At 48.9% G+C, this 18,730-nt stretch overlaps 1 protein-coding gene across 1 annotated transcript; it reads right to left on the bottom strand.

Moving 5' to 3' along the window:
- Positions 1-1,566: 1,566 nt before the first annotated feature.
- PI16 (peptidase inhibitor 16) lies at positions 1,567-12,124 on the bottom strand. The gene is made up of 6 exons (XM_019667473.1): positions 11,675-12,124; positions 7,325-7,546; positions 5,284-5,393; positions 4,927-5,015; positions 3,649-4,296; positions 1,567-3,450 (listed from the first exon to the last, which is right to left on the bottom strand). The coding sequence occupies exons 1-6, from the start codon at positions 11,843-11,845 to the stop codon at positions 3,329-3,331; spliced, it is 1,362 nt and encodes a 453-aa protein (XP_019523018.1). The 5' UTR covers positions 11,846-12,124; the 3' UTR covers positions 1,567-3,328.
- Positions 12,125-18,730: the final 6,606 nt, after the last annotated feature.

The raw sequence follows: 18,730 nt of genomic DNA, 5'->3' as shown, positions 1-18,730 counted from the left end.
ACTAGGACGACTGGATATGCACATGCATGAGGATGAAGAAACATTCCCATTTTACACCACATATAAATATTAGCTAAAGATGTAAATGTGACTGAAAACTATAAAACGTAGCAGAAGACAGGCATAAATCTTTGTGACCTTGGATTAGGCCTTAGTTTCTTAGCTATAACATCAAGAAGCACAAGCAACAAAATGAAAAAACTAGATAAATTGGACATCATTAAAATGAAAACTGTTCAAAGGATATCATCAGGAAAAATTGAAAGACAACCCACAGTATGAAAGAAAATGTTTGCAAATTATATATCTGATAAGGAACTTGTATCTAGAACATACAATCGAAATATAAAAAGACAAATACCGCAATTTTTTTAAATGGACAGAAGACTTCAATAGACATTCCTCCGAAGAAGATATATAAGTGGCCAATAAGCACGTGAAAAGATGTTTGATGTCATTAGTCATCAGGGAAACGAAAATCAAAACCACAATGAGATGCTATTTCACACTCACTAGAATGGCTGTAATCAAAAAGACAGATGTGGAGAAATTAAAACCCTAACACATTGCTGATGCAAATGTAAAATTGTGCAGCTACTTTGGAAAATAGCCTCAAGTTCCTCAAGATGTTAAACATATCCCCCTAAAATTAAAAATTAGAACTACCAGCAATTCCACTTCTGGGAATATATCCAAAGGAAACAAAAACACTTAACTTGAAAAGCTCTGTGCACTCCCATGTTCATAGCAGCATTATTTACAACAGCCAAGACATGGAAACAATCTAAGTGTGCATCCATGGATGAATGGATAAAGATGTGGGTATATATGTGTGAGTGTGTGTGTGTGTGTAATGGAATCTTCAGCCATAAAAGATGAGGAAATCCTATTTGTGACAACATGGATGGACTGTGAAGGCATTATGCTAAATGAAATAAGTCAGAAAATGACACTCCATGATCTTGTATGTGGAATCTAAAAAAAACCCCAAACTCATAGAAAAAGAGATCAGACTTGTGGTTACCCGAGTGGGGGGGGGGGTTAGATGGTACATACTTCCAGTTATAAGACAAATACGTCTAAGAATGGAATGTACAACATAACTACAGCTAACACTGGTGTGTAGGTAATATTTATAGGAAAACTTGATAGAGTAAACCCTAAGAATTCTCATCACATTTTTTTCTTTCCTATTATCTATATGAAAAGGATGTTAGCTAAACCTGTGATAATCATTTCACAATATATGTAAATTAAACCATCATGCTGTACACCTTAAACTTACACAGGGATCCAGAGTTACCGTGTGACACTACTCTTAGGTATATACCAAAAGAAATGAAAACATGTCCACACAAAGCCTTGGTCATGAATGTTATAGCAGCACTATTACAATAGCCAAAAAGTGGAAACCGTGAAAATATCCACCACCTGATGAATGGATGAATAAAATACCATACAGTGAAATATTTAGTTGGCAATAAAAAAGAAGTACTGCTCCATGCTACAATATGGATGAACCTTGAAATTATGCTAAATGAAAGAAGCCAGACACAGAAGGCCACACATTGTATGATTCCATTTATACAAAATGTCCAGAATAGGCAGATCCAGAGAAACAACAGATGTGGTTGCTTAGGGCTGGGGTGGGGTTGGAGGGAAAATGGGAAGTGACTGCTAGTAGGTATGGGATTTCTTTTGAGTGTGATGAAAATGTTCCCAAATTGACCATGGTGATGGCTGTACCACCCTGTCAATCCACTAAAATCCACTGAGTGGTACACTTTAAATGAGTGAGTGAATTTTGTTATGTGACGTCTTAATTGCGATACAGCATGTATGTAAATGGAAGGCACACAGCCCTGGCCTCATTTGGGTCTTTCCTGTTTAAATGCTCACACACTCTGCCTTGGGCCTGGCAAGTCTCTCTGCCTCTCTCCGCCAGCCCCAGCTTGGTCCCAAGCTGCCCTCGGTCACCTACACACATGCACTTGTGCTTTCCTGGCCCACAGCACTTCTGGACAGTCCTGCTGTGCTCTCCTGGGGGAGTGTCTGGGACTCCAGAACCTTTCTGGGGACTCCTCCAAGCACCAAGGGTTGGCAAAGTCCCACCTTGTGACCTCATGTGCCAGACGGGCCTGGGCGGCAGCACCCCCAGAAGAGGTTGCATGCCACTCCTTGATCCTGGGCCCTGAACCCAACTCAGCCCCACTGGTGACTCCAGGATCTGGGACAGTCAGCCCAGTGCCCTTGGCCTTCCTTGGCTCTTTCCGCTTCCTGCCAGCTACCTAAAGATTTGGCTGGGTCAGAGGAGGTTCATAGGAAGGAAAGGAAGGGTGTCCCAAAGAACTACATGGTGCATTTGGGGGAGGGAGTATAAAGGAGAACAGACAGTTGCCACAGGTTGGTAGGGGGAGTGTCAAAGCCTCTTCAGGGCCTCCCAGAGTCCCCTGTGTCACCCACCCCTCATGAGCATGGAGTCTCTGGGTACTTTTTAATTCAGGAGTCACAGGCTGCTTCCCTTCCCTGGTCCCCTGCCTGCCCCACCGATAGAACCCACCCAGGTGGAGCTTTTCCATATGCTCTTCACAACCGCCCTCAAAGCTGCACAGCAAGTATGGGGAGGGAGGCACTCAGGGAGAACCCCCTATCTTGCATAGGCAGACAGCCACAGGCCAGGCAGGTGGGGATCTCCCCAGAATCTCCACCCACCCCCATGGACTGGGAAAGGAGGAGCAGGAGGGGTCTGGGCCTTATGTGCAGGCGTCCCGTGGCAACCTGAGCTGGCCAACATGGCTGAGGGATGCCCTGAAGCCTTTCCCTTCCAGAGGCCTTCAGCCAGGAAGTGTATTGTTTGAGGGGCAGGGGACAGTGTGAGGGAGATGGCAGAAGGATAGTTGACCTCTTCACCCTGGGGAGGCAGGAGGCACTCTTGGGAACAGCTCAGGACTCAGAAGGCTCCAGGAAGAAGCCAGGAGACTGGGAGGGGCCAAGGGGTTCCTGGGAAGCCCTGAGATCTTCTGTCCCTAGAAGAGCAGGACCGTGGCCACAGGAACGCTGCTCAGAACCATCTGGTTAGCTGAGGGATGGGACTCTCCAGAGACAGAGCACTCCTGGGGTAGTGCCAGGGGTTGTCCTGTACAGGCCTCCTAAGGGCACGAGGGCACTGGCCTGGAGTCTGCACAGAAGCTGGGATGAAGGGGGGCTGCTGGGCCACAGAGCAGGACCTGCCCAGGAAGCTGTGGCCTCTTACTTGGAGAAATACAATCCAGAGTGAGTAGGAGGCCAGGGTCCCCCCACCAGGCCTTGCCTTTGAGTGGCGACCCCTTCAGAAGATTCCAGCCAACACCAGGGGAAGCAGTAGCAGCAGACCCAGGAGAGGGCCCCAGACGTGACCAGGGCCCGGGTTCAGCCCAGAGGAGATTTTAGACATCTTAGAGCCCTCTGCACCTGTGGGGAGAGGGTATGCTTCAGCCTGTGGACAGCTCTACCCACCCCACCAAGCATGCAAGTGGGGGTCCAGCAGCCAGGGAGGAAGCTCCTATTCAGAGGTGCATGCCCCGCCATGCTCATACCGCTCGTGCTGGGGGCAACATGCTGACAATCTGGAGCCAGGAGGGAAGGGAGGATGGACACTACAGGTCTTACCTGGCAAGAATGACTTCCAGGCCAGGGTTTTAGCCGTGGCAGAGATATTAAGGAAGTCGGACAGGGACTTAGAGAAGGTGTGCCCCTTGTGGTCGAATGTGGCCTGCAGTTCACTTGGCTCATCCTGGACTGAGGCCAATTCCTCACTGGAAGAAGACAACTCAGCCTTACCCTCCTCCTGGGAGTTAGGTAGTGGCCCTTGTGTCACTGTCAGGAACATCATTGGGTGCAGGGAACTCCTTGGGCTCCTGGAGGACATCTGTGTACTGTGAACCTCTTTGTCTGCCCATTTGAGGATGGGATCATGGGTCGGTTTGGGGGAGGTAGCTGGCGTCTCATACAAGGAGAGCAGGCTGTGAGTTCCCAAAGAGGAGGGGACCTCAGTCGTTAAGGAAGGTGGAGCCTCTGTTGCCATGGAGGAGGGACCTTCCGTTGCTAAGAAAGATGGGACACTGGTCTCTACAGCAGGTAGAGCCGTGGTTGCCACGGAACCTGAGACCTCTGTTACCAAGGAGAATGTTGTTTCCGTTGCTAGGGAAGAAGAGATAGCTCCTTTCCTAGAGCCTGAGGCGTCAGTTGCCAGGGAAGATGGGGCCTCAGTTACCAGGCGAGGCAACTCCTGAGCCTCTTCTGGGCCTCTGCTGGGTTCTGATAAGAGACACAAGGCCTGACATTAATGCTGCAAGCAGGACCCCATATCCCTCACCCCACAGCAATCAAGGTGAGGCGACCAAATATCCTACGAAGACACGTAAACACACATACACACACCCTCTCCAGCGAACATGTCCCTCATTGATAATAAATGTTACTTCTCAGTTGCTGCTCCATCTACTTCCTTGTCCAAGTCTTCCTCTCTCTGCACTCTCACTTCCACTTTTTCAGGGGACTTCTCCAGCTGGATTTCTGTTCCTAACGCCCATTTAAATCCTTCTGGCCACACCCACCACTCGGCTCCGCCCACCCCAGGGGCTTTTTCTATCAGACCACGCCCACCTTGCCCGGTGCTCGAGAGCCGCGGGACTCTCCTCTACCCTCCACTTGGAGGGTTGAAATCCGGTTACTTGGAATGACAGGGCGCCACAGTGGCTGGGCAAAGAGGGCAAAACGAACTTGGGAACCTGGGTGGGGTGGGACTGCTGAGGGCCTCTGGAGGTGGCGTTCAGCCGGGCCCCTTCCCTGCCCACGCACCACTCGGGTGCCGGGAGATACTCCAGACCATCCAGTGGGCGTCCCTTCCCTGCCCTTCCTCTCCCTCCCACCCCATCCTTGACTTACCACAGAGGGAGTTCTCACAGTGGTAATCGGAGGGACATTGGGAACACGGAGTTCCCTCCTGGTAGGGCCTCTGTCCCTTCACGTTCCCCCTGCAGGAGGCGAGGAAGATGCTTGGGGCTCTGGAAACCCCTGACCCTATCCCTCATACACACACCTAGTCCGGAAGTGCCGCATTGGCCCTTACTTGCCCACGGCTAACTTGCTGGACCGAAGAAAGCAAACTCCCATCAAGACTTCACAGCTCGCCCCAGAGTATAGGGCATAGGCTCCAGAATGGCCCCCTCCCACCTCTTTAGACTGTGCTCTACTCAGCCCTTTCCTTGGCTCTGCCCACCCATAAGACTCCCTCGGACTCACGGGGGCTCATAGTTGCAAACCAGCAAATGGATATTCGTCTCCTCAAGGTCCTGGAGCTTCTCACAGAAGTGGGAGCCACAGCCAATGCGCTCTGTCTTGGCCCAGACCACCTGAAGGAGAGCAAACCCAGCAGTTTAGCCTGGGTGGGACCGCCCCTAGCTAGTGTCTCTCTGTACCAGCCTTCTATAGGAGAGGAGGAACCCTTACAGCCTGTAATACAGATCCAAGCCACTGAGGACATGCAACTTCAGGACAGAGCTCTGAACAGGGGGTTTAGGGGAGGGAGTAAGCTGGGGGAGGGGGAATTTGTCCTGAACAGCCTACTCTCCCCTGCCAACTACACACACTATTTCACCAGGCCTCTCTTCCTCTGAAAACCTTCCCTTCTGATGTACCCTGATGAATTCTTCCTGTGGGCTGTTCCTAGGGACTTTTGCATTTTAAACAAGGGATATAGCCAAAGGAATTAATCTCAAATGGGAGAATCTTAGCCATCACCAACAAGCAAAATCCAAGGAAGGGAACAGGAGGAGCCATTTGGGAAGTAGAACTTCCCCCCAAATCACAAGCTCTGCTTCTCTAAGTGTGGGTCTCCTAGCTGCTAGAAGGCGTTCTGTCTTAAGTATAAAATTTAAAAAGTCAAAACATTTGTGCACAATGACGGGCTGAGACCAGTAACCTTGCTATTTCTAGGTCCAGTCTGCCCCATAGTCACTCAAACTGAGGCTGGATTTTGTTGTGAGATCTGGCTCTGGCTGTTAATTCTGCACACTCTCCCCCCAGGATTGGGGTCCTTCTGCTTAAATCAGTGGAAGGTCCCCTCAATACCACTATTGAGCACCTCTCAGGCAGAAATGACCTGAGCAGATGTGCACTCAGCCCTAGAGAATGCTGGGATGGAGGTGGGGCAGACCCAATCCTGCTGGGCACTGACCTGACAGCAATCCTAGCAGAGGATGTGTGTGTTTGGGTGCGTGGGTGGGTGGATGGGTGGGGGAGTGTGAGAGGTGGCAGGGTACAAAGGGAAGGAGACAGGGAAGGTCGCTGCACCCTCACAACTTCCTGATCTGGGTAGATGATGTTGGGATTTCCTGTCCTAAAGATTAGCACTAAAAATACCACCCAAAAGAGGCACTGGAAAATCCAATTAGAGGATATGGGTGGAAAGATGGTGGTTCATTTTCCTTTGCCTTTTTTTTAAAATTGTCTTCATGTTATTATTTGAACAACAAATAAGCATTGGGAGGAGGAAACAAATAATTCAGTAACACTAATGTTAATCCCCCCTCCACACACATACACACCCTTACACCTCTTATCTGAAAACTCAAATTTTCAAAATGCAGTGAGAATCCCGACATAAGCAAAAAGTGACTGAGAGAGAGGCAGGACAGGCTCTCAGAAGGATCCCTGAGACCTTCCCTCGGTGACAATTTGCTCTTATTTACAGGTAGTTTTTAAAAGCAAAAGAAAAATTAAACAAACGAAATTGTCTTATTTCGTTTTATATATTGTCTTATTTTATGGGTCCCTAGCAGATTACAAGCAGCAACTTAGACATGAGAAATGACAAAAGAGGGACAGTGAGAGAGTTGACAAAAGTGTGGGGGTTGGGGGTTGGGGAGGTGGGCGGGGGGGACGCTCACTGTTGGAGCAAAAACCCTGCATAACTTACACGAGAGGACAGGACTGCTTAAAACTCGGTCAGGATCGTCTAGTACAGTAACGACCGTCCAGGAAACGCGCTCTGAGACACCTAACAGCCTCTTCAGTGCCAGCAGGCAGAGAGGGACGGCCTAGGTTTTCAGATTGTATTTCTTAAAGAGTAAACTGAAAACGGTTTTTAGTCAGTTCGAGAAGCAGACTTCGTCAGAGGCCCGGACAACCGTTAATTGTTGTGGAAAGACAACTTTTATTAGGATCTGAGGGGTCTTAGAGCGCGGACTAGGGGACTCCCGGGCGCTGAAAAGACAGGGGGCTCCGCCCCGCCCCGCCCCGCCCCGCCCACTGCTCTTGCGGCCCCGCCCGCCGGGCCTCACACCTGCGTGTAGTGGCCGCACATCTGGCCCGGGTCGCAGGTGGAGGTGCTGAAGTTGTAGTACTCGCTTTCATGGTGCCACTCCTCCACGGCCAGCGGCACGTTCATGCCCTCATCCGTGATGGCGAACAGGTTCTCTCCACGCCGCCCGCGCTTCTTGTTGTGACCCCAAACACACTCCTGCGCGTAGGCTTTGGCAAAGGCAGCCAGCTCCTCGTCCCACCTCTGCGGGACAGGTCGCAGACGGAGGTGAGGACACATTGGGCTCAATGAAGGCGGGGGTTGGGGGGGGGTGGACAAGGAGGTGAGGATGCCCACAATTCTGAGCCAAGAAGAAGGTTGAGGGTTTCCCGGGGATCTCTGGAGGCAGGAGACCCTTTCCTCCTTGGCGGAGTGACTTTTGGTCATAATCTGGAACGGGTCTCTGCTCCTGGTGGATTTCTGTGGGGAGATGGGAGGGGGCTGCCCTAGGCCGTGGGGTTAGCCAAGCTCAGGACCATTCACCATCTGTGTGATTTGGGACAGATTGCCTAACCTTTCTGAGGTTTCGAAGGACGTTGGGAAGAGTACATGTTAATATTAACATCCTTCCATGAGAAAGGTGGGCAGCGGTGCTCCCTAGCCCCCAGGGCTGCCTGAGCTGCTCTGAAGATCACAGGCTGTCCAGTAAAATGTTCAGAGGCGGGGTTGTTCATTTAGCCATTCCTCTCACCATAAATCTGACTTGGGGGTCAGCACCCCCCTCTCAGCTTCCACTCTCCCCTTGGGATAGCCCAGCCTCCATGGCTTTACCGGGTTCAGCCTTCCCTCCTGAGTGCTATTCCCAAGTACATCCTCTCAATTCCTGTCAACTGACAACCCCTTTCCCCAAGAAAATTAAGTGTCTCCGTGTGACCCTCACCGAGAGGCCTCTTTTCAGAGCTTTGGTGGCGCAAAGAGCTGTTGGATTCCAAAGGCAGTGTTCTCCAGTGGGACCTCAGGTGAGACAGCAGGAGGGGGCATTTTAGGTTAGGGGGCCTCTGAGGTTCTCTGTCCCTGGCTGGGAGGACAGGCCCCATGTGGGTGGGAAGAGGGATTAAAAGGCATCTGACCAAAGGATTGAGGAGGGAGGCCTGGATCCCATTAAACTTTGTCCTGGACTCTCCTGGAAAAGGATCGCCTGGCAGCAACTCTTGCTCCACCCTCTGGGGCCCATCCAGCTGTGGGAAGCCAGACAGCCCATAAAGCTCCAAAAGCTTGGGTGATCCTGAGAAGAGGAGGCTGTATGACCACACCCACTGCCCCCACACACAAGGTTCTCAGGAGCGGCTGCCTGGAGTGGGAATGGGAACACAGCGCTGGGATAGCCCCACTGCTGTGACTGAGTGAATCCCTTTCCCTCTCTGGTTTTTGTGTGTGTGTGTCCCGAATCACTGGTCCCTGAGGTTCTCTCAAACTCTGGCAGTAGTGGGAGACAGCCAGTGGGAAAGGGGCAGGGTGCTGGGGACCCAGATCAGGATGCTGGGATGACCTGCGGGACTCCAGACTAGACTGCAAGCTCCTCCAGGGTAGGGCAGGGATGTATCCCCATTGCATGGTACAGCGCTGGCACCTAGCAGGTACTCAACAGACGCTTGTCAGCTGTTGATGAGCAAGACAGGGCCCTGCTTAAAACGGCCTCCTCTACAAAGCTGGGCTGCCAATTCCATCCTGACCAGATGCCTGGAGTCCCACTATTAGAGTCATTCCTTGGGCTCTTAAGACTTCTCAGTGGTCCAGAGACCCCTGGGGAGTTTCAAGAGTCATGGCACCCACCCACATTGGCCACATGGTCACCATCTGAAAGCAAATCTATTCACTCACTCGCTCACTCACTCACTCACTCATATTGAACAGTCCTCGGCACCGTGCCAGCCCTGGGGACACAGCAAGGACCAAGAAGCCCACGTTTACATTGTCATAAACCATTAACTGGGCCACCATGTGGTAAATGACAGATATGCAATGGCACCAAAGAGGGCCATTTAGCTCAGCCTGAGGGTGGAGAAGGGGACAGTAAGCTAAGTGTTAAAAGATGAGGCATTGGTCAGGTGGAGAGGGGAAAGGTATCCTGACAGAAGGCAGTACTGAGCAAAGGCAGGGAGGTGAGAAGCAGTGTTTTGGTTGGAGAAAGACAAGCTGTGCAGGTTACTGAAGGAGAAAGTGGAAGGCTGGAGAAGTGAGAAGGGGCCAGAGACACGGAGAGAGCCTTCCCAGGAGCTGGAGCTTTATCCCGAGGCACTGGGGAGCCACTGGGAGCCGCTGCAGGGTTTTAGTCAGGGTCAGGCCTGTGTGTTGGATCATACGTTATGGTAGCAGAGGCCAGAGGCTGGGGAAGCAGGTAGTGGCTGCTCTAGGAAACCTTGGAAGAAGAAATGAAAGACTAAACCTGGCTTGTGCCGAATGGATTGGGGGGGTGGGGGGTGGGATAGAGTTCAAGGAAAATTGAACCTCCTGGGAGGTAAAAGTGATTAAACGTGGAGGCTGAGGGAGAAAGAAGAGTCCATGATAACTCCCACCTGCCTCACCCTGGATCCATTCCCTTTTTTGTTAATCAGACACTTACTGAGCACTTACTAATTGCCAGATGCTGTTCTAAGTGCTTTGCACATATTCACTCATTTAATCCTTACAAGCATCCTACAAGGGAGTTGTTATATTGCTATCATCCCCAATTTACAGATGAGGAAGCTGAGGCAGAGAGGTTAAGTAACTTGGCTGAGGTCACACAGCTCATAAATGGCAAGTGAAGGTTTGAACCCAGGCCGTCTGGCTCCAGAGTCTCTGCATGTGCCACTGCGGAGGTGGCACCTGAGCCTTGTTCCCACCAGGCAGCAGCGTATCCCCTCACTATCTGACCTGCTTCCCAGAATGTTGCCCCACCCCTGAGATCCACCTCTGTCAGCAAAGCAGCTCCCAGCCTGTGTAGCCCCTCAGGCTCAGCCAGCAAGACTGTAGGGCATCGAGGATCTACAGATGGGGAAACTGAGGCCCAACAAGGCGTTCCAGGCCTCCATTAGGGAGCTACTGGCTGAGCTGGTTCCAGCATCCAGGGCTCCTGATTTGTTGTCTGCGGTCCATGGTTGTCCAGGCAACAGGGCTTGAATGATGGTGCTGTGTGTGTCTGTAGAGCCCTTCCATGACCTTTCACGTGGGTCATCCTGCCTGATCATCACGGCAGGGAGGCCATCCCCGCATGATGGATCAGGAAACGGAGGCCTTTGAGATGGTAAAGGGGCCCACTAGTCACTTCATCAGATGGACAGAGCTGGTAGAACTGCAGTCTGGGACCCTCAAGCTCACCGCTATGTTCCCCAGGAGTGACCTTGCTTTTGGGCACCAGCTATGGCTCCCTGGGACTGACCATCAACCCCCTAGGGCACTTGAGGGTGGCTGGAGGGGATGGGCTAGTCTGGCCCTCAGGGATGACAGGAAGGGGATGAATTTCTCAGTTTATCTCTTTTAATCCTGATCATAAACACCCTGCCCCTAACCCTGTCTATCAGATAACTCTCCCTCCCTGACAGAAGTAACCACTATCCCGAATCTGGTTTCTGTCATCTGTAGGCAATTCCATGTATGTTTACCATATCAGCATGTGTTCCCACCTGTATACAAAAGTATTTTTCACATTTTAAAACTTCATTTAAATATATCCTACCGTGTGTGTGTGTGTGTGTGTGTGTATTTCATCCCCCCCCCCGACTCAATATTATATCTGTGAGATTCAGTCCATGTTAATGTATATGTAGCTCCAATTATGACTCCATTTTACAGATGAGGAAACAAGGGTCCTTACTAGGTTAAGTAAGGGACTCACCCGAAATCATGGGTCTTATAGGTGGCTAAGACAGAATTTGAACTGCTTCTGCTTCTTTCTGCTTCTGCTTCCTGTGCTCACCCCAACTTCCTCAGTACCTCCCTCCTACTCCAGGTGCCCTGACTCATCCCGCTGCCCTGTTTCCTCTTCTCATGTCCTTGGAAAGCACCTGAAAGACGGTTGTCAACAAGATGTTAGGAGCTTCCTGGGTTTCCCCTCCCAGGGGCACATGCATTTTAGGAAGTGCTTGGAAGGGGTTATTGGAGTGGGAAACTGGGGCATTCAGGCCTGGCTGTACCAGCTGTGTGACCTGCAAGCCCCGGAGGGACCAGCCTGTCCCGCTGGGCCTCCGTTTCCTCATCTGTATAATGGGGCTGCTTATGGGGACCTGTGAATTATATAATGTCAGGGAATCTGTCACTGACTTGAGAGGTGAGTCTATGAGAGGGGTTGGTGGGGGCCCTTGCCCAGCACCCCTTCAGTCCCGACAGGTGAGTGCCCCTGACCACACTTACCATTTGCAGCATGCCAGTGGCTGGTGGGGACACGTGGGTACGGTAGAAGTTGTGCAGCTCCACCATCTCTCGTTTCTCATCATCACTGAGGGCTCCAGCGGGTCCTGTGGTGGCCACCAGCATCAGCAGTGGTGGCAGCAAAAGTACCAGGAGGCTGCGGGAGCCGTGCATGGTGGCCAGCCCTCTCTGCCTCTCCTTTCCAGGGGTCTGGCAGCTGGATTTAAAGTCCTTCCCACACAAGCACCACCCTGGCTGGGGCGGCGGGAGGGGCTGTCTGGAGGCCCGGCCCCGGCTCACACAATGTCTTAGGGAGGGCTGGGTGCTTGAGTCCCGACCAGAGTTGAGTCCACTCCCAGCATTTATTTCCCCTCGGAGTCCTTGGCAAAAACCTCATTTCTCTCGGTAACGGGGGCTCAGGCCAACAGCTGGGTGAGTGCCGCAGTCCCTCCCAAAGTTTTGTCCCAGGTCCTCCATGGACAAAAGCGTAGTGACTTCTGCAGAGGTCACACCCACTGGGTGCTAAGGACATAAGAGGAAGGAAACCACATGGACCACATTCTCAGAGGACTGGACAAAAAGAGGAAGGTACAGGTGGCTTGTCGAAGAATGAGGAAGACAAGATGTATCTGGTAAAGGCTGAGTCAACCTAAGCCTGAATCTTGGTTCTGCTCCTTTGCTAGCTGTGTTTTGGTGATTTTCTCAACTGAATCAGTGACAATAATAATACCTACCTCATAGAGCTGGAAGGAGGATTGAATGAGATCGAATGTATGTAAAGCACCCAGTACAGTATCTGGCACATAGTAGGCCCTCAGTAACAGTAATAACCACTACCCACATAACTTGGCCTTGGACAGCTCCAGCCCCATGAGGAGGCAGGACCCTATCTCATCAGAAGAGGGACTGTGTTTCCCACTCTAGCTGTATCCTGGAATAGGGTTTTTCATTATGGATAAAATTTTGGCTTCCTTGTGCCCTCTGTGAATGCACAGTTTGAGATGCTCATTTGGAAGTGGGATGCTGGGATCACTCCTTCTCTGAATATGTAGAAAATAGAATGTGTCTATTTTTGAAATCAAGAGAGAGCAGAAAAGCAGAAGGGTGAGTGAGCTGATGCAGCAGGAGTTCTAACGGGAGGGTACTGGAAGGGAAATAGGCCCATGCGTTGTAATGACCATGCAGGGGCAGGGACAAGGTCTTGGCCTTCATGAGGCGGGAAGCTAGAACCGGTACTGTTGCATTCAGCTGGGATCCTTGAAGCCTGCACTCTTAGTAAATGGGGCCTCACTGGCTTTGGAAGATGGCAAAAAAAATCTGTCACTGCTCAGGTCTCTGGGTAAAAGCAAAAGTAAAACCAACTTGGATTAAAAAACAAACAAACAAAATTATTAGAACTAATTTAAAAATTCAGCAAAGTTGCATGATACACAATCAACACACACACACAAAAATGAGTTGTGTTTCTATACACCAACAATGAATCATCCAAAAATAAAGTTAAGAAAATAATTCCATTTACAATAACAATAAAAAGAATAAAATACTTAGGAACAAACTTAACCAAGGAGAAAAAGACTTGTACATTTAAAACTACAAAACGTTGCTGAAAAAAAGTAAAATAGACACAAATAAGTGGAAAGACATCCCATATTTATGGATTAGAAGTCTTAATACTACCCAAAGCAACCTATAGATTCAATGCAATCTCTTATCAAAATCCCAATGATGGGGCCGGCCGAGTGGCTCGTTGGTTAAGTGTTGGTTTGGACGCCAGCTCTGAGCATCAGGGCCCCGGTTCGGATCCCACATGAGGGCCAGTGATGCTGCGCCCTCTACAGCTAAGATGGTGAACAACAGCTCGACCTGGGGCTGGGCTGCCGTGAGTCGCTGAAGATGGTATAGGCTGCAGCCCCTGCTACAGTGGGCTGCCATGAGCTACCATGAGTGGCTGGCAGCCAGTGTGAGTGGCTGGCAGCTTGCGTGAGCCACTGTGAGCAACTGTCCAATGGCCATGAGTGACTGCCTCACCTGGGAAGAATGCAATGATAATACCAACATGGGCCAGTGAAGGTACTTCCTTCACAACTAGACTGAAGAACAAAAGGACAGCAACTTGTCTGTTCCCCTTCCCCGATCCCCCAACGCTGCTCCCCTTCCCCAATTCCCCAATAAAATCTTTTAAAAAAAAAATCCCAATGATGAATTTTTGTAGAAATAAAAAGTCTATCCCCAAAAATCATGTGGAAGCTCTAGAAACCCCAAATAGCCAAAACAATCTTGAAAAAGAAAAGCAAAGCTGGAGGCCTCACACTTCCTGGTTTCAAAACTTACTACAAAGCATTGGTAGTCAAAACAGCATGATACTGGCATAAAGACAGACATATTACATGAGTAGAATAGAATACAGAGCTCAGAAATAACCTCTTATATATATAATCAATGATTTTTGACAAGGTTGATAAGACTATTTGATGGGGAAAGGACAGTCTTTTCAACAAATTGTGTTGGGAAAACTAGATATCCACATACAAAAGAATTCTACACCATCTACAAAAGTTAACTCAAAATGGATCAAAGACCTACACATAAAAGCTGAAACTATTAAAAAAAACCTCTTAAAAGAAAATGCAGGGGGGAACTTTATAACATTGGATTTGGCAAAGACTTTTTGGCTATGACACCAAACACAGAGGCAACAAAAGAAAATATAGATAAATTGGACTTAATTAAAATTAAACATTTTTGTGTCTCATAGGATGCAACCAACTGAGTGAAAAGACAACCCATGGAATTGGGGAACATACTTTTTTTTTTTTTTTTTTTTTAGCTGAGCCATCCTGCTACCTATTGGCAGCGCAGCTCAGTTCGGGCTGGACTCGAACCGCTGTTGCTCAGAGCTCAAACTCTTGAGCGAGCTCTTAACCAACTGAGCCACTTGGCCGGCCCTGGGGAACATATTTTCAAATCATATATCTGATATGGGATTATTCTCTAGAATATATAAAGAGCTCCTACAACTCCACAACAAAAAAACCTAAGCAATCTAATTTAAAAGTGGGCAGAGGACTTGAATAGACATTTCTCCAAAGAGGGTATACAAATGGCTAAAAAAACATGAAAAGATGTTCAACATCACTCACTAGTTATTAGGGAAATGCAAATCAAAATCACAGGGAGGTATCATGTCATACACATTAGGATGACTATTATAAAAAACAAACAAAAAGCTCAGAAAATACCAAGTGTTGGCAAGGATGTAGTGAAACTGGAACCCTTGTGCATTGCTTCTGGGAATGTAAAATGGTGCAGCAGCTGTGGAACATAGTATGGTGGTTCCTCAAAAAATTAAACAGAATTACCTTATGATACAGCAATTCTACTTCTGGGTATATACCCTAAATAATTTAAAGCAGAGATTTGAACAGATATTTGTAATATTTGTACACCAATGTCCATAGCAGCATAATTCACAATAGCCAAAAGGAGGAAACAACCCACACTATCCACCAATAAATGAATGGATAAAGAAAATGTGGTATATACAAGTAGATTGGGGGGGGTATCACTTTCTGAAGGGAGGGCTGTAAATGTATAACTATTACATTGTTTTGTACATCTGAAACTAAAAAAAAAAGGGAATGTGGTATATACATACAATGGAATATTATTCAGCCTTTGAAAGGAATGAAGGTTTAATACATGCTACAGCATGGATGAACCTTGAAGACATTATGCTAAGTGAAATAAGGCAGACACAAAAGAACAAATATTGCATGATTCCATTTACAGGAGGTACCTAGAATAGTCAAGTGTATAGAGACAGAAAATAGAATGGTAGTTGCCTGGGGCTGGAGGAGAGGAAAATGAGTAATTTTTTTAATGGGTACAGAGTTTCAGTTTGGAAAGATACAAAAGTTCTAGAAATGAAAGGTGGTGATGGCTGCACATGTGAATGTACTTAGTGGCAATGAACTGTACACTTAAAAATGGTTAAGATAGGGCCAGCCGAGTGGCACATTGGTTAGGAGTTGGCTTGGGATGCCAGCTCTGAGCAGCAGGGCCCCCAGTTCAGATCCCACATGAGGGCCGGTGACGCTGCGCCCTCTACAGCTACGATGGTGAACAACAGCTCCACCTGGAGCTGGGCTGCCGTGAGTCACCGGTGATGGTGTAAGCTGCAATGGGGCTGGCCGGCAGCAGGCGTGAGCTTTTGTGAGCCATGAGCCGCCGTGAGCAGCCGTCCAATGGCCGGAGAGCGACTGCCTCACCCAGGAAGAGCGCAATGACAGTACCAACATGGGCCAGTGAAGCGACCTCCACCACAACTAGACTGAAGAACAAAAGGACAGCAACTTGTCTGTTCCCCTTCCCCGATTCCCCAGCGCTGTTTCCCTCCCCTAATTCTCCAATAAAATCTTTTAAAAAAATGGTTAAGATAGTAAATTTTATCATATGTATATATTTTATCACAGTAATTAAAAAAAACAAAAATGGGAATTCTTAAATTGGTCCAGAGTGGGGTGGATTGAGTAGTGGTAAGGGGTTAGTTTCTGCAGAGCCAAAGAAAAATATCATGTCTGAAGGGAGTTTTCACAGCCCACGCCACTTGGGCCATTCATGGGAGAGAAAAAAAAATATCCCCAGCCTTAGCTCACAATCAGAAATTATAAAACACATGAGGAACTGAGCTACTGTGAGCAACAGCATACAACACAAATGGGAGGCTTTCTGTCCCCCAAACTTGAGCTAATAGAACAATATGGAAGCCTTTCAAATAACTATATTTAAAATGCTTAAGGAAATAAATGGGTAGCTGAAAAAGGCAGAAGGAAGACTTAGGAGGTAGAGAGGAGAATAGTGTGGGAGAGAAATAGAGGCGTTCAGGACAATGGGTTAGTCTGTGGGGAGGAGGAGAAGCTAATGGGAAAAGTCAGAGTGGAGGAAGACGACTAAGAGAGACCAGGTGAGACCTACAGCCCAGCCCACTGGGCAGCTCTCCTAGGGTGTTTCACTGATGACGCTGTGAGATGGACATCTTTTCTCTGTGGACAGGAGAGTTTGGTGAGGCCCTGGCAACTTGGGCTTGAGGTAGAAATAAGGAGACGTAGAAGAAAACATAGACTTCCCAAGGAGTTAAAGTGCTGAAGACGTGGCCTGGGAGGGGCTGGCCTCAGGAGGGGGAAGGACACAGCTCTCAGACACGTCCTGGGCAGAAGCAGGCGCTGGCACTACAGGCTGCCCTGGTGTGGTCACCGCTGTCGCCTCTGCCTTGCTCCTCTACAAGCAGGGAAAAGTAGCCCTGTAGGCTCAGCACAAGGGGCAGCATTCATTCAGTCAGTCACTCACTCACTCAATGAAGATTTACAGAGCTCCATTGTGCCAGGTGCTCAGCTGGGTGAATAAGGCAGACCCCAGTCCCTGCTGTCATGAAGCAGGAGACCCACGTGGAAACACGTGTATAGCGTTGTGGATAAGAGTATGGGACGTACCAGCTGGGTGGCCTTGGGCAAGCTGTTTCCCTGCTGGCTGGCTTCAGTTTCCTCATCTGTAAGTTGGGCTTAGAACAGGACCTGTCTCACAGGATGGCTGAGAGCATTAAACGAGTCAGTACATGGATAGGGCTTGGAACAGTGCCTGGCCCATGCTAAGTGCTCGTTGAGTTACCCAATACGCATGCACTCATCATTATTGTTACAGGTGGGAGAGTTTACAGGGCCTCAAGCTGTAGCAGAGGGAAAAAGTACAGCAGTCTGGCCTGGCTTTTCCCCTGGGGAGGAAGCCCCAGGCCTCCGGGTGCTCACAACTGGAAGAGAAGGACACGCCTCTGAGGGGCAGGGGCGCTGGTGTGAGTGGTACCAGGGCATGTGGACTGGGGAGGCCGAGGAGGAGGAGCCTGGTTTGCCTAAGAGGGGAGGGTGCGTTGGGGACAAAGACTGGTTAAGACCAGAGCCAGCACAAGTGTTTGGGGACCAAGGGTGTGCAGGCAGAGAGCCCCACTCTGCCTGAGTACTTTCCCTTGCCACATGAGTGAGCTCATGGACTCCTCATATGACAGCTCTGAGGTGGGTCTCACCCCACACAAGGACACTGATGCTCAGAGAGGTAAAGTGATTTCCCAACGTTGGGGAGGGTCACGGTGGGACCAGAGCCTGGGATCTGACACTATGGAGAAAGGGCCGTTGGGGTCAAGTAGATGGAGGGGAGAGAGGAATGGAGGACACGAAGGTAGGAGAATAGGAGAGGGAGGGAGGGATGACAGAATCAGGCACATGGAGGACCAACTGAAGTTTACAACTGTGCTTTTCTCTATAAACCAGGACTGGGAGGAAATATTTCTTTTCTTTTGAATTATTATCTCTATATATTTTTGACCAAGTTTGATTGTGCATAGCAGTATAACTCCACCACAAAAAAATTAAGAAAAAGTGGGTGGGGAATTCCACCTCTAGCATTTGCTTCTAGTCTTTGAGTGGGTGCCACTCAAAGTGTGGTCCACAGCCCGGTGCCATTCTGTCAGATGTCCATGACCGCTGCTCAGCACAGCATGTGCAGAAAACAACAGTGAGCATTGAGAAATTCCTCTGGCCATCCGACACAGTTCTTTTACGCCTGTTGAATCTGTGATTTCAAAATTGGAGCTTGTATTTTGTCTATCTGCTTTTCATTTCACTTTTCTAATAATTCACTTTTTAACTTTTTATTTTGAATTAATGATAGACTTACTGAAAATCACAGAAATAATACAGAGAGTCCCAAGAATCCTTTAAGGAACTGTGGTACAATATCCAAACCAGAAAATTGACGTAAGTACGATACTGTTAATTGATATCAGATCTTATTCAGATTTCAGTCACCTGTGTGTATGCGCATGCATACACGGGTATGTATGTGTATAGTTCTGTGCAGTTTAATCTCAGATTCATGTTGTCCTCATGACAACCAAGGTACAGAACTTAAAGGAACCTCCTCCTGCTACTCCTTTATAATTGCACCCCCACTCCTAACCCTGTCCCCTGACCACCACTACTCTATAGTCTCCATAGCTGTCGTTTTGTC

Source organism: Hipposideros armiger, unplaced genomic scaffold (assembly GCF_001890085.2).
Source record: "Hipposideros armiger isolate ML-2016 unplaced genomic scaffold, ASM189008v1 scaffold_497, whole genome shotgun sequence".
Classification (NCBI taxonomy): Eukaryota; Metazoa; Chordata; class Mammalia; order Chiroptera; family Hipposideridae; genus Hipposideros; species Hipposideros armiger.
The sequence above is the reverse complement of the archived record's forward strand: the minus strand, read 5'-3'. Positions and strand labels throughout refer to the sequence as shown.

Excerpts from the sequence above, each read along its gene's own strand:
- PI16 (XM_019667473.1), bottom strand. The coding sequence starts at position 11,845 with ATGCACGGCTCCCGCAGCCTCCTGGTACTTTTGCTGCCACCACTGCTG. Across the intron at positions 5,394-7,324 it reads TGTGCGGCCACTACACGCAG|GTGGTCTGGGCCAAGACAGA; the intron begins GTGTGAGGCCCG and ends GCTCTCCTTCAG. Across the intron at positions 5,016-5,283 it reads GTTTGCAACTATGAGCCCCC|GGGGAACGTGAAGGGACAGA; the intron begins GTGAGTCCGAGG and ends CGCCTCCTGCAG.